This window comes from Pantherophis guttatus, chromosome 2, assembly GCF_059756535.1.
Source record: "Pantherophis guttatus breed Tessera chromosome 2, ASM5975653v1, whole genome shotgun sequence".
NCBI classification, from domain to species: Eukaryota; Metazoa; Chordata; class Lepidosauria; order Squamata; family Colubridae; genus Pantherophis; species Pantherophis guttatus.
In genome coordinates this window covers 69,630,894-69,655,147 of record NC_142064.1, presented here as the reverse complement: position 1 = coordinate 69,655,147, position 24,254 = coordinate 69,630,894, and the positions used below count along the sequence as shown (strand labels likewise).

General features: G+C 40.2%; 1 protein-coding gene across 3 annotated transcripts in view; it reads left to right on the top strand.

The window, feature by feature from the left end:
* Positions 1 to 1,113: 1,113 nt before the first annotated feature.
* Positions 1,114 to 24,254, top strand: part of MAMDC2 (MAM domain containing 2) — a 60,936-nt gene continuing 37,795 nt past the window's right edge. Inside the window, exons 1-2 of one of the 3 annotated variants that reach the window (XM_060690539.2) lie at positions 1,114 to 1,771; positions 2,718 to 2,834. In XM_060690539.2, coding sequence (XP_060546522.2) covers positions 1,741 to 1,771; positions 2,718 to 2,834 — 148 coding nt within the window. In that variant the 5' untranslated portion in view covers positions 1,114 to 1,740. The remainder of the gene's footprint in view (positions 1,772 to 2,717; positions 2,835 to 24,254) is intronic. The other 2 variants (XR_015732245.1, XM_087886156.1) reach the window with 2 other exon arrangements.

Genomic DNA, 24,254 nt, shown 5'->3' with positions numbered 1-24,254 from the left:
AACTCACCGAATTCCCCAGCCAGCAAGTCTTAAAGTTTCCAAGTTTGGACACCCGTGGTCTACATTCCTTTTCTCAATAATTGCTACCCTTAGATAAGGGTTGTTTTCGACTTACGATCACAAGTGAGCCCAACATTTCTGTTGTTAAACGAGACATTTGTTAAGTGAGTTTTGCCCATTTTTATGACCTTTCTTGCCACAGTTGTTAACTGAATCACAGCAGTTGTTAATTTAATAACATGATGATTAAGTGAATCTGGCTTCTGCATTGACTTTGCTTGTCAGAAATTCGCAAAAAGTGATCAGTTGATCCCTGGACACTGCAACCCTCATAAATATGAGCTAGTTGCCAAGTATCTGAATTTTGATCATGTGATGCGGATGCAGCAACCATCATAGGTGTGAAAAAACAGTCATAAGTCACATTGTGAAAACAGTGAAAACAGTGACTGAAAACAGTCACTAGGTGAACTGTTGTAAGTCGAGGACTACTTGTACAATGTTTTAGGAAGCTTGAAATGCCATATCACTGATTTTAGTCAGTGCCACTTGTAACTCTAGATTTATGCCTCCCTCCTCCTCCCCGTTTTTTTTTTTTATTTGTCAAGAACGTATTAGGTAATATATATAAGTATAAATATGATTTGAATACAAGAAAGAATAAAGATAAAGGGAACATTAAAGGGACAGTAGGCACACTGCTGCTCTTATGACGCCCCTTACAGACCTCTTAGGAATGGGGTGAGGTCAACAGTAGTCAGTCTTAGGTTAAAATTCTGGGGGTTTTGGGATGAAACCACAGAGTCAGGTAATGCATTCCAGGCATTGACTACTCTGTTGCTGAAGTCATATTTTCTACAATTGAGTTTGGAGTGGTTCACTTTAAATTTGTATCTATTGGGTGCTCCTGTATTGTTGTGGTTGAAGCTGTATCGACAGGTAGGACAATATAGCGGATAATTTTATGAGCTACGCTTAGGTCATACTGAAGGCGGCATAGTTCTAAATTGTCTAAGCCCAGAATTTCAAGTCTGATGGCATACTTTTCTTTTCTTTTTTCCCCTTTTTTCTTTTTTTCCTTTCCTTTCCTTTCCTTTCCTGCATAGATCCATCATCAAACTGCATGTCCTCATGAGGGGAATGGGATCCTTTTCTCTCTCTCTCTCTCTCTCTCTCACACACACACACACACACACACACACACACGCCATAGATCCATCATCAAACTGCATGTCCTGATGAGAGAGGAAGGGTAGTCTTGACAAGGGTATTGCCAAAGTTCCTCAAAGTTGGCATCCGGATTCTGCTGCGGAGCATGGAAAGCGGCGGCGAAAAGGCCACCAGCCGCCTTGAGGCTCTCCTAGCAACTGGGAGCTTATTCTTCGAGCCGAGCGGATTCCCGCCGGCGCTTCCTTGGGAGCTGTTGCCAATGACTGAGGGAGGGGGGAAAGACTTTACTCCGTGTGGAAACCGCGGGGCTTCCCTCACGGATCTTTCCTTCTATTGCTTTGAGCAGCCCCCTCCCTTCCTCCCTCCCTCGGAGCTGGCAGGCTGACTCCGAGGCTGTCCAAGCTCAGCCCCTCCCTCCCCGGGGGGGGGGTCTGCTGCTTCGCTTCGGCTGCTCTGGGCTTCTAAATTGGCATTGCTCGCAACGCCTTCGGCTCCTCGAGGCGGGAGATTGGCCGCGCGGTGACCACCGAGCTGCTTTGTCCTCTTCGCCTCCTCGCTCCCGGCGCCGCTATGATCTTACGCTGCCTTCTCGCCTTGCAAGGTAAGGCGGCGGCGGGAGAGAAGAGGAGGGGACGACTCGGTTCCTGCACCTGGAACGGGGTGGGTGAGGGTGGCGTTGAGGTGACTTTGCAGCGAAAACGATGAAGAGCCTCAGGGGGAGAAATGGGAATTGGAGCAGAAGCTTTAGGAACCGTAGCCTGACAGATAGACGGAAACTTATTATGAGGGAATAGTATGAACGCCCCTGTTGTTTGGGGAGGGGATTACTAGAAGGAAAAGTCCAGAGATAACTATGAGGCTGAGAAAGCGATAATTGCATAGAGAGAGGGGACCGTTCACAAAAAATGGGTGCGTGTGTCATAGAAACACAGCGTATGTCTCACGTGGCTGATAACCTGGTCTCTCGAATCAGAAAAAGCGTCAAGTCTCTTAATAAATTCTGTAGTGTAGTCTGTATTCGTGACTTCTTTGCTCCAGGATAAGCATCTTGAGGTCTCTAAGAGATGCTTTAGGGAGCTGAACTTAATTTGGGGTATTGCATTTCCCACAATTTTTTAAAATTGTGTTCCTATCCACCCCCACCCCCACCCAAAATTGGGTCAAGACAGTTTTTCCCCTAGAAAATGCAGTGGATCATGGCTGCATTGCATGACAATGCATGACATTGACAGAAGAGCAGGTGCACGAAGCATGCGGTTACTGGGTCTTGTAATAGATTTTTAGAGTAGCAAATGAGATAAAATTAGTATTGGAATCTGCTACAATCGTGTTGCATCTGTAAGACTGGGAGACAGCCTTGGTAACTGTTAAGACTGCTACTGCAGTTTCATTGCTTCTGCTGCAGAAGTGCACAGTTGATTTCCATTGAATTAAGCCAAAGGCTGCCCTGAACTTGCTTTCCTGAAGTGCATATTTATCACAGACTCCCTTTCACAGCTGATCCACTCTCTTTATGTTGTAAACTAAGCCAGCTTTGTCTTCTATAGTTTTGCAGTTAGCCAGAGCCCTTGAATCATACTCTGCTGGCTCTTGTGCCTTTGAAGACAGCACTTGTGGCTATGAAACGGACACCACCGCTTTTCCATGGATTTTGAATGAGGAAGGTAAGAAAAAGGTTTTTCTAGGGTCATCCTAAGCTTGTTTTCTTAAACCACATCTTTTCATAGTAATACCAGTTAACACTGTATTATCTTTTCCGTAGTTTTTAGATGTTTAAAAGGCTAGATTTCCATCTACAAACTTAGTTGCAGGCCAAATTCCAAAAAATGCACACTCACACCTCCATACTCCACACAAACATTTTTACTGACTGACTTGAATTTAAATTATTCCAGACATTCTGTGGGGGTCTGTCTATAAGTAGTTAAGCATTTTATCACTGTCTCAAGTAGAGATGCTGATATGTTTGTAGCAGACAGGATGTCTTGCATCTTTCTGATAAAGAATATCTGTGAATAAAGAATGTTCCACATTTTTTTGGTGTCCTGTTTAATAGATGGGGGAGGAGATGATATGATGCAACATTCCTAAACTTTCTGCTCTTGGGACCCCTTCTCACTTTTAAAAATTATAGATGACCCCAAAATAAATTTTGTTTGTATGAGTTATATAAATAATGCCTTTTTAAAAATTGACATGCATGTGTAGAATATGTTCAGTATTTACTGAAATAGAAATATTAAACTCATTAGATTAATTTAAATATTTCCATGAAAAAATCTTTGTTTTAACAAACAGAAGAATGAGAAGAATGACATTTTAAATTTTTGCAGCTCTCTTTAATATCTGACAAATAGTTTTGATTTCCTGAGAATGTGTTGGGTGAGGGTCCTTGGGCCATACTTTAAGACACATTGACATAAAAGATTATAAAAAGCCTAGATTCTAGAAAGCTTCCCCAGGAAGATCTGACAGTCAATATGCTTATATACTGAATTGTATATTGCTTGTCTTGGCTGCCTAATTGAACCTTACCAAGAGCAAGTGGTTGCATGTTTTGGGCCCCACAGGTCCTAGAAACACTGACGTGCTTATAACTTGGGTGTGTTCCTTGTCTCACAGCTCCTTCATGAAAAGACCAAGTGGCATTTGCCTTATGTCCATTTCCATTTCTGGATTCAGGGACCTGCTCAGGGTCACTCATATCTTACTCATCTCTTAAATGGATTAGAACTTACCCGTGCATAAGGCTATCCTTGACTACCATTCTTAAGCTTCAGTTGGTCCAGATTTCAGTGTCAAGGGTAACTATGAGTGCTTCTTGTTACACCTGTATAATAGCTTCATTCAGTAAGCTATACCTGCTCCTTATAGGCCTCTAATGCAATTGAAGGTCTTGATTATTTATAAAGCTCTACATGACATAGGTTATTGTGGACCACCTTCTCCCAAGGATATTTGCCTTTTCACACATTTTGACAGGGAGGATACATTCCAGATCCCTTTTTTGAAGCCTTATATAACCTATAAATATCTTCTCAGTGGTGGCTCCTGCCCTTTGGAACAATCTCCACCTCCAATACATAGTCAGCCCCAATTCCTGCAAGCCTTTAAAAAGACAGTTATGGTAAGACTTGGTTCTTTCTTTAGGCATGAGGATAAAGATAAGTAGAGTTTTCATTGAATGAGATATATTTTACTCCTGATCTCCGTTTAATTGTTTTAGTTTGCTTTAGCAATGTTACTTTTCTTCTGTATGTTGTTTAATTATTTTGTATGTCATCCAGAGTCAGATTGTTAAGGGTTAGGTGGCCATCTAAATGTTACAAACAAACAAACAAACTCATTCATTCATGGAACTGAATGAATCAAAATGTAAAAGGAAGGTAATTTTCTTTTTTAAGTACATAGGGGCAGAGGATTTAAGAGCAACTGTGTTGCTTTCTTTTGTCTGCTTCAGAGCCTCTTCTCAGCATCACCTATACTTACAAAACTGAAAGTGATTTTTCCATGTACATCAGTCCTCAGAAATCTCTTCTAGTTTTTGCAAATAGAAAAGGCTCCAAGGCCACATTCTCCTTTTGGTGTTCTCTAGTATTTATCAAAGCTAGAAGGTGCTTCTGTACAAGCAATGTATCTATGTCAAGGTAAGAAACATGGGGAAGTTCAAACAAAGTTATTGAGGAAAGTTGTGTTATCTTTCTGTTCTGGCTCACAGAATCATACTGTAAAGTTCTTCAGCAAGTTGAGTCTAAGTCACTAGCCTAGAACTACCATTTATCCATCTAATCCTATACTATCTATTCATCCTGCATATTGGTTTGAGTTTTTTTAAAAACACAATTTTCTATTCGCTAGGTTAGTCTATTTATCCAGTTAATGTAATACAATTGCTGTATCCCATGCTCACAGATGACTTTTTCCAGCAGTGGATTTTAAAAAGCAGAGGGGAGACCTTTGAAGTATCCCACATAGTAGGGTCTACATCTAGACCCTTCCTCTTCCCATCATCACCAATGAGAATCACCCCTGGAAGAACAACAGCTATAAAACAGCTCTCCCAAATCCCTCAGCTAGTCCAAAAGTAAACTATGGTCAATGTTGTTAAAGACTGCTAAGAGATCAAGGAGGCCAGGATGAATACACCTCCCCCATCCTGAGCCAACCAGAGGTAATCAAACACTATCAAAGCTGCTTATTACTGTATCCTAGTCTGAAACCTGATTGAAAGGGGTCCAGATAATCTGCTTCCCCCAGGACACTTTGGACCTGTTGGCTAACCCCCTTCTAAAAAAAAAATTCCCTAAAGAAGGAAGATTGGAGTCTGGGTGAAAATAGTCCATCTCTGCCTGATCCAAAGATGTTCTTTTGAAGAGAGACAAACCAGTGCCCCTTTCATAGTTTCCCACTGGAAACTCAAGCATGGGCTACCAGTTTGGAGGCTCAACAAACCAGGAGGGGCTTGGATCAAAAGCAAAAGTAGCCACATCAAAGAAACATACATATTTCTGCCATAAGGTAAACTTTAAAGGATGCTCAGACTTGCTCCTAGATTTCCTCTTGTGGCTCCCTAGGCATATCTTCTGCTGTTTTATTCTGCAGAGGTCCTCAGTAAACCAAGGGCATAGTGTGGTCTGTTGCAGGCAAGATGGTGCACTCCAATCTAAACCCTCCTTGCTACCTCATTCTAAGTAGCAACCAAAGTCTCAGTATTGGGGACAATCCCTTGTTCCTTCCAAGTTGGAATCAAGAGCAGTCTGGGAGTCAGAGGGACTGATTGAATAGGTCTAATCTTCCTGTGGGGGTGGGTTGGAGTGATGATGTAAACAGAAAAGGGACTGATAGTAGTATCTCTCAACTCTACTCTAAGACAAGAACCAGGTTTAGTGTATGATTCCTTCTCCCCTCTGGGTCATTTTTGTAATAAATTGATTGTTATGGTGGCCATAATATCTTGGTTGATTGTACAAATTGATTGAATGTTTTTTTTAAAAAAGGATGGATCTTGTATTCAAATGTTCTGTCCCTCTTGCTGATTTTTACCATCCTCTTGTGGAAGCCACTAATTGAATGGGGCATTTAGACCATTGAATTGAATCCTGTGATTCATGCAGCAGTCCAAAGCATTCATAACAGATAGCTGTTCAGCTTCCTTTGCTTGCACTCATCTAGTTCACTGTTCCCTTGGTAACCAGTTCTAATACTGAATTGTTATTATGATTAAAATCTCTTAATATTCAACAGGAATTTGTCTTATTCCTTGGCAGCCACCAGTGTTTCTCTACGGTACTTAGAAGTTACTGACATTGCCAGTTTCTTATTTGATTTACAATATTCATATACTTCTTTCCTAGACTGAAAACAAACTTTTAAGGATGTTCTGCTGATATTTCAAAGGCACAGCCCTCACTAACATGTAATTAGTGTTATTGTTTATAGGGCCTAATGATCACATGGAATGAGTACACATGACTCCTTCCAGAGGGATAACGTTCAGAAAACGAATATGTATTGTTTTCCCACAGGAAAGGAGCCCTACATGCATATATGTACCTCCACATGGAAGCTTATCTTTTATAGATTACAAATCATTAAGGAAACAGCTGATGTGCATGGTTTTTTTTTTGTCTTATAAAATTAAGGACGATTTATAACTGTATAAATTAAAGCCAGTTGAAATATTCTATAAAATAAACGGAAAAATTAAAGTGAGAACAAAAATTTGAAGAAGAGGATTAATTTGGAAAAAGCTGGATGGAATAGGAAAGCTTTTTAGTTGCTTCTGAAAGGAAACATTCTAAGAACATTAGTAGACATTCTACAGAATGGTATTCCAAAATACCAGGGCTCCTGAGAAAAGCCTAGCTCCAAATAAAAGATAATCTAGATCTCATAAAGATTCAAATTTTGGATAAATAAGAAATACATAAAGTGCTTAATATTTAAAAATAAGACATTGTTTTACTGCTCACATTTTAAAATGGGATAATATTAAATCTTACTCCTTGCATTAAGGAAGTGCTACTTTCCTTTCCAAAAATGCAAGCTACCTTGTCCAATACATTAGTTGTATGATCATTTGCTTTTACTATATGTTGAAATATGCTATATAAAACAACACATTCAGCACATGTGGGTAACTTACAGACTATATGTTGTGTTCAGCTAGTCACCATGGGGCTTACTGAATCCCAAAAGGCCTTATCTTTTTACCTTTTTACTCAGATGATCAGCTTCAGTTGGGTGATGGTAAAGAAACGGTAATTTTGGTAGCATTATTAAGAGCAATCTAATAAGGTTTGCAGTTCATATAGCTGAAGTGTGTCATCATTACTGATAACATGTTTGTGCATACATAGTCCAAAATATAACACGTGTAGCATACTGTAGTACAGTGGTGGAATTCAAATTTTTTTACTACCGGTTCTGTGGGCGTGGCTTGATGGGTGTGGTGTGGCTTGGTGAGTGTGGCAGGGGAAGGATACTACAAAATCTCCATTCCCACCCCACTCCAGGGGAAGGTTACTGCAAAATCCAGTGGTGGGTTGCTACCGGTTCGCACCGGATCGAGCAAACCAGTAGTGGCGGCGGCAGGAGGCTCCGCCCACCGTCTGGACACTTCTGCACACGAGCGAACCTGTAGCAACAGGATTTAGAACCCGCCCCTGGCAAAATCCCCATTCCCTCCCCACTCCTGGGGGAAGGGTATTGCAAAATCCCCATTCCCACCCCACTCTGGGGTGTTCTCCGAACTACTCAAAATTTCCGCTACCGGTTCTCCAGAACCTGTCAGAACCTGGTGAATTTCACCCCTGCCGTAGTATATGGTGATGTTGTGTGGTTTAAGATGTGGTGTATTATAGAGATGATACACTTTTTTAGAAATAAGAGTAGATACTCATTTCAACTTTGAGTTCACTCATTTAAAACAAATTTTTGGACATGCAAAAGAATAAAATTCTTGTTTTATTTTTTTAGAAACTAGATGATATTTTCAATTTAGTAATATCTTTGGTTACACGGTTTGATTTATTGCTGCTATTCTAGTGACTGACCTGGAGTTTTGTGCTTGAATAGCATCAATGAATCATAGAACAGCTGTATAGTATGTGGTGAACAATACAATAATCTGGTTAAATCAACAGGACAGACTATTAAGTATATTTTTGTTTTGGGAAGTAAAGAGCTTTCTGTGCTACAGTATTTCTGGTATTAACTGTTTTGCCTTGGTACAGTTAAGCTTCTGTCATTCACAATTTTTTTGGTGGGGTGGGACTTTTAGAATTGGCTTATTAACCTGACTTTGATAAAACAGATTATTAATTCATTTCATAAGTAAGACCTGTCAGCATTTCTTATTCTAACCATAACTGGTCTAGTTATGATTGTTTTTCATAACTAGAACTTCCATATATCATTCCTTGCTGCTAAAGAATTCTTGAAAACATGTGAATCAAATTGTCTTTAGATTGAAAATCACTTTGAGGAGAATATTTATCTTCTGAGCTGAATATACAGAAAACTTATTTTTCTTTTTTCAATGAAAGAATCCTGCGTCACTCTGGACATCTACTGGGATTCATAAGAACAATAAAGATACATAGGAGTAGCATAATAGGAACCCACTTTTATAAGATTCTGAAGTACTCCTAAAATTTTGTGTTATAGCCTTTTCTTTTTTTTAAAGAAAAAATCAAAGACTTTCCATTTTAATTTTTCAATAATGGGGCACTATGCATATAATACAGAGCCTAAATTATCTCCCATTCATGCGCAGAATACTTCCCATTGCACCAGAGGGACCTAATTCTAAATCAATTACAGGTGGGATGGAGGTTGTGTTCTTCATTAATTAGTTATATCTTATATTTAGCCAGTGAACATGTACAATATATCTGAAAGCCTTTCTCCTTCTCAACACATTCATATACTGAATGGAATTATACTGTTTAAACCTGTGCTACACTAGGTCAGTGAAATCACTGAGTGCAGTTTGGCTCAGTTTATACAACTTTGTTCTGTTTTCCTTTTTAGGTAGTAGTTTTATTTGGTAGATGCCAATCTGATCTAGGAACAAGGTGCTAAGTAAGTGCTGCAGAATAGACTTCGTGGCCATATCATTTATTTCTTAAAAGTTAATAAGTAGTGAAATGTTTACGATGTTAGAATGCCAACACTTATGGCATTAATTTATGGCTCTATTTGGGAATATACTTTAGGAACTATGCAAAAAATTAACAAATACAGGACAAACAATTTAATAAAATAAAAATGCTGCTGCAGCGTATATTAACATTATAACATTGAAATATTTCTAAAAAAGAGAGCTTATTTTGTCATTTGGAGAGAAGTATTAATATCAAGTTTGCTAACAGAATGATTTTGACCAGCCTTTTAAAATGAACAGTTTGACTAATATAGATGCTCTTAGGCATGTTTTTCCAGTGATATGTTTGCATAATGAGTGCACTAATGCTTAGAAACATTGTTGGGCCAATCTTGGTTCTGAAAGGTTCTAAAGTGCTATAATGTTTCCTCTCTTTTAAAAATAGTTTTAAATTATTTGATAAGGTTATTTTTAGTTAGGCTTTAAATAATAAATTTGAACTTACTTATATTCCACTCCTTGATTAAACAGGATTTAAATTAAAACATAAACTAAATGAATAATGTGAATCTAGTAGGAGGTGTATTACTTTATATACCTTATTACTTAAGTATTAGATAATTCAAGCAGAATCTGCACAGCTTGTATTAATGGTGGTGGGGAGCACTCAAGGAAAACAGGACAACAAGCATAGGAACAACTTTGAAACCCTAGCAGTGGCAAAGGACTTCTAGTTATCTGGAAGATGCCAGATTGCTTATTTATAAGCTAATGCAATAAGTACTCCAGAAATGGCTAATGGAAATAAATGATTGTAAGGGGTAGGCTTCAGAACCCTGGTTCAGTTGAGTGGGAAGGCGTATGGAAAGAGGGAATGAGAAGGCCCCCAACATCTCAATTTTAGAGATTAACAGACAAATGGCTGTCCAATCTCTTTCTAAAAACTAGTCATGGTGCTCCCACAACTTCTGAAGGCAACCTGTTCCACTGATGGTTCTGTCAGGGAATTTATTCTTAGATCTAGGTTGGATGTCTCTTTGATAAGTTTCCATCGTTACTTCTTGTCTTACCCTCAGCTGCTTTGGAGAATAGGTTGACCCATTCTTCTTTGTGACAACCCCTCAAATATTGGAAAACTGTTATGTCATCCTAGTCCTTCTCTTTGCTAGCCCAATCATTTTTATTGCTTTTTTCTGAACTTTTTCTAGAGTCTTAGTATCTTTTTTATATCATGGTGACCAAAATTGGATGAAGTATTCCAAGTATGGTCTTACAAAAGCAGTATATTGTGGTACTAATATTTCATGTGATCTTGATAATATTCCTCTGTTGATGCAGCCTAGGTTTGTATTGGCTTTTTTGGCAACTGCAACTCACTGCTGGCTCATACTGAAGTGGTTATTCACTAGATCTCCTAAATTCTTCTCATTGTTACTGTTCTCAAGCCAGGTACCACCTATTCTATATCTGTGTATTTGGTTTTTCTTGCCTAAGTGTAAAACTTTACTTTTCTCGCCACTGAATAGAATTTTACTGAATAGGGTTAGGGCCTATTGTTCAAATCTGTGTAATCCTTCTGGATCTTGAGCCTAGTTTCTAAAGTATTGGCTTTTCCTCCTACCTTGGTATCATCTGCAAATTTGATGAGTTCCCCTTCTATGCCTTCATCTTCATAGATTATGAAGATGTTGAAGAGTACTGGACCTAAGATAGAGCCTTGGGATACCCCACTGCATACTTTTCTCCATGTAGATGTAGTTCCATGGAGGACTACACATTGAGTGTGATTTGTCAGCCAGTTATGAATCCATCTGGTGGTGATGATGTCTATCCCACATTTTTTTATTTTACAAGAAGGTTGTGATCTACTTTGTCAATTGCCTTACTGATTCCAATTATACTATGTGCATAATATTTTGCTGGTCCACTAATTAGAGATGTATGGCAAGTTATAAGAATAGTCCTTTTTGCTATAGTTTGCTACATTTTACATGTTTCATTGTTGAGAGCTATGTCAGATTCATATTGACTCAAAGGAACTTGCCCAAACAGTCTTACAATGTTGGCCCTATATTTGTAACAATACTTTAGAATTAGCATATTTTCATGAGCTTAGTGTAAGAGTAAAAATCTTTTTGGAAATTTTAACACATATCTTTGTAGAAAGCAGCATGATCTGGTAGAAAAGGGAATTTCTCATGTACAGTATTATAACTTTGCCTCTGGAACCCTTCACTGTTTGCCTATATTACCATTAATGCATACTGTCAGCTTTTTAAAAATATTTTTCTTTAGGAGTGTGCAGCTATTTTTTGACATGTTTGCTTTGGCAAATGTAGACTAGAAAGATTTAGATGGATTACTTTGGAGGCAAAGCAACTGCCTTTTCTCACCAAATTTGTTGTCTTATGCTCACAAATCTTTATATAAAATATAATCTCTGATCTTCTGTAAGTGGTTTGGTATATCAGGAAATTCATAAATCATAAAAGTTATGATTTCCATTTGCAGCAGTTTAGTAAAAATTAATGGTTCTTTATAAGCAACTTGAGTGTTCTCTTTAGTTTCTTCAGGAATATTTTGGAATATGCAGTTTTCTTTTTAGTAAAAAATATTCTAAAGTACTGGAAAAAAAACTGGGGAGGGGGAAATCCATATTTGTGCCTTACACAATTTCTGTAAGTGGTTACTATGGTGGAAGAGATGAAGACACTGTATCACACAGCTTTCTAGCTATGATATTTCAGCTGTGATGACTTTAATGAATTGAAAATCATTACATTATTGTGTCTAGTTACAATTCTGCTGAAAGGATAATATTTAGTTGGGACTCTTGCTTTGGAAATGTATGAATGTATGATGACAGCAGGAAACTAACATGATCCTGCTAAAGGAACTGACAAGGGGAATAAGGGCTTTATTTTATAAAGAGGTAGAGTTGATTTCGGTCTTTTTCAAAAGAAAACATTTTTCAAGTTTTAGGACTTCTACCAAACCTGATTGGCAACTTTTGGTATTTTTACATTGAATCTGGGCAATAGAATTAGATCAGGAAGGCAATGTAATAAAAAAAAAAACCCACTGTAGCTCACATTGCCAAAATTCTGTACATGTCATTTTATTCCCAGTAGTGTTGCATTTCTCTTTATGGAGATGCATTAATACACTTGACTATGTCATCCATCATCTTTTGAAAAGCAGGTGTGCTATCTAAATTATGAAAGAAATAATTCCTGCAATAATTTTGTGGTGGGTGGGTCTATAGAGGAAGCAGGCCTCTTCCTTATTATACCCTCCTATTATGAATAGAAGAAAGTTTGACCTTACTTTTACCATTGATTGCACTGGGGGTAGTCTCTCACCTATCAGTAATCACACAAATGATTTTGATTAGTTTTGACCTTGTAAGGGTTCTGTGAGAATCCAACCATTAGGTTCAGCTTATTGTGTGAACTGAGAAACATCATCAATTCAGTAAATCCAAATTAAAATGATCATATTTAATGTGTTGTGCAAATGCAGACAGTAACTGTATTCACACAGCACGCTAATAAGTCCATCTTCCTAGCAGATGAAGGTAGGAGGAAAACCAAACCCTTGAAAAGAATCTCTCAGCTCCTGGCCCTGATACAGTGTTGGCAATTCTGTAGGAAAAAGTTGTCAACCAGTTCAGATGAATCAGACTAAATTGGCTGGTGCAAGCCCTAAGCCAGGTTACTGTAATGGTAAATTAGACATGGCAGCTGCAAACAGAAATAAGATTAGAAAAAGGAAAAGCTAGTGCAGTAAATACTGACAAGACTACCAACTAGTAAAAAAAAACAAGATCTAGTTCTAAAATATAAAACCTGGACAAATCTTATTCAGTTGTGGAGTTAGTGTTTAAAAGAAGAATTTTTCTTTTTGTTTGGCAATTATCACATAGATGCAGAGAATGGTTTCCCACGTGAATTTTTTAGGATGTTTCTGTTACTCCTGATATAGAGATAATTGTGACATAGTTTTCTTAGAGTCATCAAATTAGTCATGGAGCACTGTTCTTTTCAATTTAATAATTCATATTGATTCATTGTAGAATATTCACATGGAAGTTATAAGTAGAAAACTTTATTTTAATGTATTTAATGTATTTTATTCTTAGTATTTATAAACTTTGCTATATAACCAAATTGCCAAATCAGCATATAACAGTACTTATCAGGGGATGTTTATTTCTACATATGAAAATTAAAAGACCCTTAGTAGCATCAAAGTTACTTCCAGTAGACAAGATTGCTATTTGAAAGTATCCCAGAATTGGAAAGAGTATAATGGGAGTTAGATGTAGGGCAACATTTTCTAATAGAATCAGAAATACAAGAAGAAAATGTTATGTATATTTTTCTTTGAGGCCGGTGCATGATAGGTTTGATAAAACACGTTGAATATGTTCTTGTCAGATGCATCTTCCGTTGCCAGATGCTTAAGAACAAGAAAATATTTATGAATATAAAATATTTTTCTCCCAAACTTCAATGTTTAAATAGATTAATCCAAGGTTTTATTTCAAGAGATAAAGCTGGTAAAGATGATAAAATATATTTTCTTTGACCAAATCATCTGAAAGCAAGTAATTTAACAATTACATTTTGAATATATTTGCATAATATAAAATATTTCTATGTGTACTCTGAGAAAAGAATTCCATTACATACACAATTTTTAATGGGTGGAATATCTACACATTAAACACAGCAATCTTAGCACTCCCTATTGTAGCTGTTAACCAAGGTATATCGCTTGTCAAATGATCAATAGAAACTATTCCAGGCTTGGTCCTCCCAGCCCTGAGCTTCAGTAAAGTAAGGGACTGGCTCCAACTCTCCACCCACCCATCTATGCCCTTTTGCACCCTGAAGCATGGGGCTCTGGGACTGCTTGCCATGCCCCAGGAAGCTGACATCTTGTGACCTCACTGATTTAAGCAATCCCATTCCCAATTGTGCTTTAAAGCTGAAAACTATCTTTTAAGATTTGATTATCAGTCCCGTTTGCTTCTGTAAATAGATGGAGAGGTATGCCATATTGTATTTTGCCTCAGTAAGATGTTTCAGGTCTGGATCCTTAACATATAAACAAATGGTTCTACTTATATACCAGGTTAAATTAGGACTCATAGATTACAAACCACTATGGTAGGTTTATGTAATACTCTAAGCTTGTTTGTTTATTCATGTCAGAAGCATCACAATTAAAACAAGGCATACTTAAGGCTGCCATGAGGTCCTCAAGTGTATACTGATCAGGGCACAAGGGGCAGGTATACATAGGTATTGTCTACATGTCACCACAATTTCAAAGAGCAGGAGCAACCGGATAGCCCCATTTGTTCAGAGTGTCTCTGGATCTTGTTGTGAAATGTGCTGTTCTATCTGTAATTTCAGCAACGCTCAGAACTTCTAGCTTGAGTGCCAGCAATAACATGCCCAGAGTTCTATGCATATTACAGTACATAAACACTCACCTAATGGATTCATAAATAAATCTGTGGAGTTCCTAAATTCAGTTCTGTGTATCGTTACTTAGAAATAAATCAGACAGACTTTACTGGGGATTACTCCTAAACAATTGTGCACAGATTTGCTGCTCTGCAACAGCATGGAACTTTTAGTGATTCATAGATTGTTCTCATACAACTTCTTTTCCTTAGAAATTGTACATTTTGTTCCTTTGCTTTTTTCAGACCACAAGATGACACCATTGTCAGTCCAATGAAGTTCATTGTTTCTGTTACCCCACTAACTATTTACAAAACTTGATTTGTGTGTTGCGTGGTGCCTTCATTGCAACTCATTTCTGGCTAATTGTAATGTCTCAGCTATGCTAAAAGCACTGCAATGTAGAAGTAAGAACATATGCTATGAGAAAAAGTACATTTAAAAATGCAAAATTTGAACTTAAAGTAAATCCCATAATGTCCAATTTGCTCTATTTTGAGCAAAGCCACTACTGTATAATATATGATTCAACTTAGTTGCAATGTTTTCTTAGAGCTCTTTCTCATTGCTGCATTAAAAGTGCTATTGACCTGTCCTTCAATGAGCAAAAATTTACGATGGTATAAATTGTGCTGCCCCCATTGCTGATTCATGTTCTGTTACTGTAATAAGTTATTAAAACATGCTAACTTTACATACCCGTTGTAGGCCAAATAAAGAAGAGATTGGTGGATTTCCTGGCTTTATTACCCTTCCAGCTTGCTGCTGGTGGAAAAATAACTATCAATCACTGTCCCAAACATAGATAGTGGGTTGGGTGAGTTTAGGCAGATAGTTAGAATAGCAGCTTAGTTACTTCTGACTTGCCTATTAAGTTGCCAGAAAGGAGTGGAATGGGGTATTTATTTATTTATTTAGTGTATGGCAAATACATGGACTTACAGTATTTCAAGTGTTAATGTCCGGTCCACCCAGCCATTCAAGGAAAGTGTGGTCTATGTTGAAAAAAGCAGACATTGGGCTGGTGTAAGCTCTTGATGGACATTCGGACACAATGTGGTAGATATTTTGTCAGTGAAAACCACAGTCACACTGAGGGGTAGAGACAAGACCCCACTTAAACAATAAGTCCTGGCAGACACCATGTTGGATACGGATCCTGTTCCGAGTTGACCAATGCTGGTGAGGAAGGTCAAAACCTGGCACCATTTGTGTAGGGTCATCTACGTAGCTGCCTGTATCTGTGCATTCAGCAGCCATTTGGCTTTCCACAGTGTGTTGATGTCAAAGTTGTTAGACAGCTGTTGAACGAGTGCCAGAGAAGGCTCCCTGAATTTAAGCCTGCCAATTGATAGAATTGGAGGAATTCAGAGTGTTGGAGCCGACCATCAAATGGCTGAGAGCGCTTTCTTGATGGTAGTTGAGTGCTCTTTCATATTTGGGGCTTTAGAGAAAGAGACAACTCGGGAGGCTACTTGGTCAGCAGTTACGTTGGGTGTTTGTCAAGCAGGTTGTCTGGCTGCTCCCAGTTTCCTTGGTAGGCTCCAGGCTTTCCTGCTGGATTTGCTGAAATTTAATGAGGTTGTGAATTGTTCCCATGTCTTGCAATGAGCTGCATCCAGGTTGTGTAAGAAATCATTGGCAATCTCTGGGTCGCCACTCTGTAGAAAAGCTTGGTATAGGTCTTCAGTCTCTTTGTCCCATCCTGGAATATAATCTTTTCTGAATCCTCGAGGGATGTATCTTTTAGCTGAAGCAAGTACAGCCCTCACAAATCTATGGTAATGTTGATTTGTTGGTAGGATCAATTGTGTGATACCGTCAAGGCTTTTGGTAAATTCTGGCTTTATGAAAATTCCATCTGGGTCTAGGGGTGGAGCAAATTAGTGGAATCTGAATTCCGATTTCAAACAAAACAGGACGATGTTGACTATGAGGAAATTTGTCCAGAACTATCCTGGTTATTGGAAATGGCTGTATGTTTAGGCCTTCTGAGACAAAACACAAATCTGGGTTAGCTACGCATTTCCAGGCTGCAGATTGGAAAGTACCCTTGTCTTTGGCATCAAAAATCAAGCGTACTTTATTTGCAACAGCATAGTCATAAAGCTGAACCCCATTTTTGTCAGAAGAGTGATAGTTCCAATTTACATGATGGCTGTTAAAATCACCTGCATAAATTGCCGGGTGAGGTTTCACATCCAAAACATGCTATGGCCAGGATATCTGAGGTGGCTTGTAAATGTTGACTATTGTGAGATCACCTAATTTTGAAACAACTTTGTGTGTATTGTGTTGGTTGTTTGTGAAGGTTGACAGTAGAAAAGCATTCTCTATATTCCTTCTGACATACGTAGCTGTGCCATAACTGTGGTGGTATGTGGCCCCCAGTAAATCAAATCCATGGATTTTATCTTTGCTGTATTGCTGATCATTGTTCTCTATATGTGTTTCTTGAAGGATGGTCATATCTATATTCTTTTCAAATGAAAGTTTGGAAATGTATTGGCTCTTAGATTTCCTGAGCCCTTCAACATTAATTTGGCATATTCTGACAATGTCCCCAATCTGTCTTGACCTTTTGTTTATCTGTTTCATTTATCTGTTTCGTTTATCTGTTTCGTTTATCTGTTGCCATGTATTTAGAGAGCCAGGAGTTCTACAAAGATGTCTGGCTGCCAACTGTCGTTAACTGCCAATTCTTCAATGTAGTCTGGCTACCACTTGTTGCTAGTCGTTTGGTTCACACTACCGTGCTATCCAAGGTGCACCACGAGGAGGTGAAGCATCACATCCCGGAATGGGGTAAAAATGGAGGGAACACTCATGGTATTCCCTGCAATCTTTCCTGTGTGTTGTGACCTATCAATTGGGCTAACCTGTGTCTAGTGCTCTTCTGAAAGGATGTGAAACCTATGACAAATGATAAGTCAACTGACAGACTATAAGTGCAGAGGAAGGAAAGTGTGTGGCATGAATATTAACTTGTGCTCCTCCTGCACTCTCTGGTACATCAGTTGGGCAATTTATGAAGATGCATCCAAGAATATTTTAATAGAATATTAAATCTGTGTTTCAAAAACAGGTACAACCTTGTATCTAAATCAGGGGTCCCCCAACCCCCAGCCTGGACTGGCACCAGGCTGTGGCATGCCAAAAACTGTGCCATGCAAACAAGCGAAGCCCCATCCATGGGATACAGGTAGCATGCAAAATCACGCCTTCTCTTGTCTGCAGAATAACCTCTCTCCATGGAACTGGTCCCTGGTGCCCAAAAGGTTGGGGGCTGCTGGTCTAAAGGACAGACCTGACAAGCATGTGGGAAAGGACTGTTAGGACAGTGTGCAGACAGATGTCTTTGCAGAAGTTGACTGTCCCAGCCTTGTAAAGGAATTCTCTGTAAAGAGTAAGATATATGACCTTGATGAAGATATGCAAGATCTATTACAAGGGTGAAAAACATTTTAAGTCCTCCACAGACAGATAGCATTTGTAAGCAGTCAGATAGATATCTTCCTCATTCACTGAAGTATAAGGAGTATAGGATAAATTAGACTTGCAAGAATCTTTTATTTCAGGCAGTCTCAATAAAAGAGATTGTTTTAGCCATTCTGTGGACTTAATTGCTTTGGCTGGTCCATGTACTTGGACTGGTCTAGAAATGAAATTTGGGTGTTTCCAGAGATTGTAAAACAAGAACAGATAGACATTTCTGTGGTATCAAATAAGTAGTTAGCATCCTCCCCTTAAACCAAGACTTGGTAAGTAAATAGATCAAAGGCAACAGGGAGGTCCTGCTTTAATGTACACAAAGGCAAGAGCCAAGGCACGCGTAGCTACTTTCCAAGGTTATATAGCCCAACTGCTTACTCATTGCAGTAAACTTACCTACTTTAAATCCAAAAGAATTTTGTTTTCATATGAGTGGAGCAGGTATTCATAGGAAATTTTGTGTTACAAATAGAGGGAAACCAGCACAATTATTTGACGTGAAATACCTGAGATATAGTGGAGGGATGAAAGCTTTTTATTTATGTAGATTTACATCCTATCTCTCCCCCCCCCCCATAACTACCACTCTCTGTGAGGTGGGTTGGGGTGAGAGTGACTGGCCCAAGTCTTCCAGTGAGCATCTGTGGATTAAAACCTGGGCATTTTTAATGCCAGCGCAACATTGTGGCAACTGTACCATGTTGATTTTCCTGGCATGTTCATATCATGGTTAGGACAAGTGAACAAAACTCCTTAGAAAGCAGTGTTAGAAAGGAAAGACCTCAGACATTTTATAAATCTGTGTGTCTGAAAATGGGAACATTAGACATTCTGCCACCCACGTACAAACATATGCAAAATGATGAATAAGGAGTTAGAATAAAAAAAGCTTTGAAAACAGACCACTTTTATATAATTTCCATGCCATACAATGGTGGCCAAAATTGTGGAAACCTTTTGGGAAAAGTGTATTTTTGAGGTTTGATGGCTAATAACACCACTTTTTTTTTTGGAGTAGTACCATAAAATTATATATCAATGGAAAGATAATTTAATTAAGCCGGGGGGCAAAAGAAAGGGCAGTTTAATTGAAACTATGAGTGGGAGGGGCAGGTATGGCGGGCGCAGGGGGCCACATCAGGTTCCGGGGGTACGCATGCGCTGTCTGCGAGCGATTGTGCACTCCGGCCCTCAATGTGCGACTCATGTCCTGGGTTGCACAGGATCTCAGGCCCTGGGTCCTCGCCTGATGTTATGTAATGCCAGGTCGGTAGTTAATAAAGCCCCTCTCATTTGTGATCTTATTATGGAGGGGGGTGCGGACCTGGCAGGAATTACAGAAACCTGGATGGGCCAGGAGGGGGGATTTTCCCTCCTTTAAATATGTCCACCAGGTTTCCGAGCATTTCATCAGCCGAGGGCTCAGGAGTGGCGGGGGAGTGGCGGCGATTATCAGGGAAAGTCTTTGTCCAAGGGAGGCCACTGTTCCTCAGATAGCCGGATGTGAGTCCCTTTTTGTGAAGTGGGGTCGTGGGGTACAGATGGGTTTGCTGACCACGTACCTGGCTCCCTGCCATGTGGCGGCAACCCTGCCCGAGCTACTCGACGTTATCGCCGGGGTGGCGGTGGATACCCCCAGACTTATTGTTGTGGGGGATTTCAACTTGCCATCCATCGGTGAGGCGTCAGAGGTGGCCCGGGAGTTCATGGCTTCCATGACGGCCATGGACCTGACCCAATTAGTTCAAGGCCCCACTCACACCGGGGGACACACTCTGGACTTGATTTTCATCTCTGGTCAGTGGTTGAATGATCTTGGCAGAGGGGATTTAGTCATCAAACCCTTATCATGGACAGATCATTCTCTCCTTCACTTGAACTTCCAAGCCGCTTCCCCCCGCCGCAGGGAGACGGAACCAACCAGATGGTTCCGTCCCAGGCACCTGATGGACTCCAAAAGGTTCCTGACGGAGCTTGGGCCATTTCTTGAGACCCTGGCACATGACTCGACTGAAGACCTGGTTGTCGCCTGGGAGAGTGCGGCCACCGGAGCTTTGGACTGCGTCGTGCTTTTGCGGCCTCTGACCCGATGCCGATCTCAATTGGCTCCTTGGTTCTCTGAGGAGCTGAGACAGATGAAGCGTCGAAAAAGACGCCTAGAGAGCATTTGGAGGACTAGTCAATCCAATTCTGACGGGACACTGATGAGGTCTTATGTCAAGACCTACCTAGTGGCGATAAAAGCGGCAAAATCTAACCATTTTTCCGCTCTTATCGCATCTGCAGAGAACCGCCCAGCCGCTCTATTTAGGGTGACCCACTCCCTTCTTCGGGGGAGAGTGCGGGAAGATCCCTTGCAGGGTTGAGGTGAGGATTTTGTGCAATTCCTGCATGATAAAGTCGCTCAGATTCGGGAAGGCTTGGACTCCGACTGGGTGAGTCTAGGGGGGAGACGGGGGTAGGTCTTGAGAATATTACCTGGGAAGAGTTTGACCCTGTGGCTCCTGAGGACATGGACAGGATTCTGGCTAGGCTTAGTGCTGCCACATGTTTATTGGACCCGTGTCCCTCCTGGTTGGTACAGGCCTCCCGGGAGGTTACACGAGGCTGGCTCCAGGGGATTATAAATGCTTCTTTGAGTGAGGGTGCCTTTCCCGCCGCCTTGAAAGAGGCGGTGGTGAGGCCCCTCCTCAAGAAGCCCTTCCTGGACCCAGCTGTACTAGCAAACTACCGACTGGTCTCCAACCTTCATTTTGTGGCGAAGGTTGTTGAGAGTCTGGTGGCACGACAGCTTCCCCAGCACCTGGATGAAGCTGTCTATCTATACCCGTACCAATCGGGCTTCAGGCAGGGGTACAGCACAGCAATGGCATTGGTCGCATTGGTGGATGATCTCTGGAGGGCTTGGGACAGGGGTTGCTCCTCTGTCCTAGTCCTATTAGATCTCTCAGCGGCTTTTGATACCATTGACCATGTATCATGCTGCAGCGGTTGAGGGGGTTAGGAATAGGAGGTACCGTGCTGTGGTGGTTCTCCTCCTTCCTCTCCAACCGTTCGCAGTTTGTGTTGGCAGGGGGGCAAAGGTCGACCTTGAGGCGCCTCGCTTGGGGAGTGCTGCAAGGGTTGGTCCTCTCGCCCCTTCTGTTCAACATTTATGTGAAGCCACTGGGTGAGATCATCCATGGTTTTGGGATGAGAGTCCATCAGTATGCTGATGACACCCAGCTGTACATCTCCACCCAAGACCACCCCAATGATGCCCTTGATGTGATGTCCCACTGCCTGGAGGCCGTGCAGGTCTGGATGGGGAAAAATAGGCTTAGGCTCAACCCTTCCAAGACCAAGTGGCTGTGGCTCCTGGCATCCCGGTATAGTCAGCTGGTGCCATCGCTGACTATTGGGGATGAATCTTTGCCCCCCACAGAGAGGGCTTGCAATCTGGGTGTCCTCCTGGACGCACGACTGTCTTTAGAAGAGCATATGACGGCCGTGGCCAGGGGGGCCTTTTATCAGGTTCACCTGGTACGCCAGTTGTGGCCCTTTCTGGATCGGGATGCCTTGCGCACCGTCACCCATGCCCTTGTCACCTCACGACTGGACTACTGTAATGCTCTCTACATGTGGCTCCCCTTGAAGAGCACTCGGAGGCTCCAACTGGTCCAGAATGCGGCCGCGCGGGTAGTTATGGGCGCGACTCATTGTGCCCATGTGACACCTCTCCTGCGCGAGCTGCACTGGCTCCCAGTGGTCTTCCGGGTGCGATTCAAGGTGTTGGTTACCACCTTTAAAGCACTCCATGGCTTAGGACCCGGGTACTTGCGAGACCAACTTCTGCCACCAATAGCCTCCCACCGGACAGTCCACTCACACAGAGAAGGACTCCTCAGGGTGCCGTCGGCCAAGCAATGTCGGTTGGTGACACCCAGGGGAAGAGCCTTCTCTGTGGGAGCTCCTGCCCTTTGGAACAAACTGCCCCCGGAAATGCGCAAGATCTCTGACCTCCGTGTATTTCGCTGTGCCCTTAAGACCCTACTGGGGGTCTTACTATGGGGGGCTAACTATATAATTATTTTAAATTGGGAGTTTTAAATTGGGGTTTTTAATTTGGGCCGAAATTGTGTAATATTTTTAATAATTTTAAATTTTGATATTTGTATATTTTTTGTTTTAATAGGTTGTACACCACCCTGAGTCTTTCGGGAGAGAGGCAGTATAGAAATAAAATTATTATTATTATTATTATTATTATTATTATTATTATTATTAATCAAGAATGTAATGCTTTTCAACTTTTGTTTGAGAGATAAAAGTGGCTTTTTTATAGAATAGGATAGAATAGAATAGAATTCTTTATTGGCCAAGTGTGATTGGACACACAAGGAATTTGTCTTGGTGCATACGTTCTCAGAGTACATAAAAGAAAAGATACATTCGTCAAAAATCATAAGGTACAACACTTAATGATAGTCATAGGGAAACAGTCAATATAAATCTTAAGGATACCAGCAAAAAGATTACAGTCATACAGTCATAAGTGGGAGGAGATGAGTGATAGGAATGATGAGAAGATTAATAGTAATGCAGACTTAGTAACTAGTTTGACAGTGTTGAGGGGATTATTTATTTAGCAAAGTGATGGCGTTCAGAAAAAAACTGTTCTTGTGTCTAGTTGTTCTGGTGTGCAGTGCTCTATAGCGTCATTTTGAGGGTAGGAGTTGAAACAGTTTATGTCCAGGATGCGAAAGGTCTGTAAATATTTTCACAGCCCTCTTTTTGACTCGTGCAGTATACAGGTCCTCAATGGAAGGCAGGTTGGTAGTAATTGTTTTTTATGCAGTTCTAATTATCCTCTGAAGTCTGTCTCTGTCTTGTTGGGTTGCAGAACCAAATCAGACAGTTATAGAGGTGCAGATGACAGACTCAATACTTCCTCTGTAGAACTGTATCAGCAGCTCTTTGGACAGTTTGAGCTTTCTGAGGTGGCACAGAAAGAACATTCTTTGTTCTGCTTTTTTGATGATGTTTTTGATGTTGGGTGTCCATTTTAGGTCGTGAGATATGGTAGAACCTAGAAATTTGAAGGTCTCTACTGTTGATACTTGTTGTCTATATTGTAAGCGGTGGTAGTATGGGAAGGTTTTTCCTAAAGTCCACCACCATTTCTACGGTTTTGAGGGTGTTCATTTCCAGATTGTTCTGGTCGCACCACGAGGCTAGTTGTTCAACCTCCCGTCTGTATGCGGATTCATCATTGTCTTGAATGAGACTGATCACTGTTGTATCATCTGCAAACTTCAGTACTTTAACAGAGGGATCTTTTGAGATGCAGTCATTGGTGTATAGAGTGGAGAGAGCACACAGCCTTGGGGAGCCCCTGTGCTAATTGTACAAGTATCTGATGTGATTCTGCTTTTTTCATGGAATTCTAGATTTTATGCCAATTTTATGGTACTACTCAAAAAAAAAAAAAAAGTGGTGTTATTAGCCATCAAAGCTCAAAAATACTGTTTTCCCAAAAGGTTTCGACAATTTTGGCCACTACTGAACAATACTGTTACTCTTCTCATCATGGCCATATAAGACAATTGTAACAAAAAGTCCTTTTTAAAATAGAATTTACTATCATAACAATTTTGACTTAACACTTCATATAAAGTAAATGTTAACTATATCAAGTGACAATCTGTAACTTTATTTTCTTCAAACGCTCTTATGTTTCCACTTAGGAAACATACACATTTCATTTAAGAGAAATTATGTACCTGCATAATAAATTCGAACTTTCCCATTAATATAATGATGATAGAATAACAGCTATTATTTGTAACCCCCTTATTTTACAATGCCATTTATCAACTGATTTAACTGGATTTAAATAATCGAGTCTAAGCTGGTTTACACAAACTAATAGTGATTTAAATGGAAAATTCATCTAGTCATAATTTTCATATGATTATAAAAATATTTTCACTTTTATTGTAAACTCACTTCTTTAAATAAGCAAATGC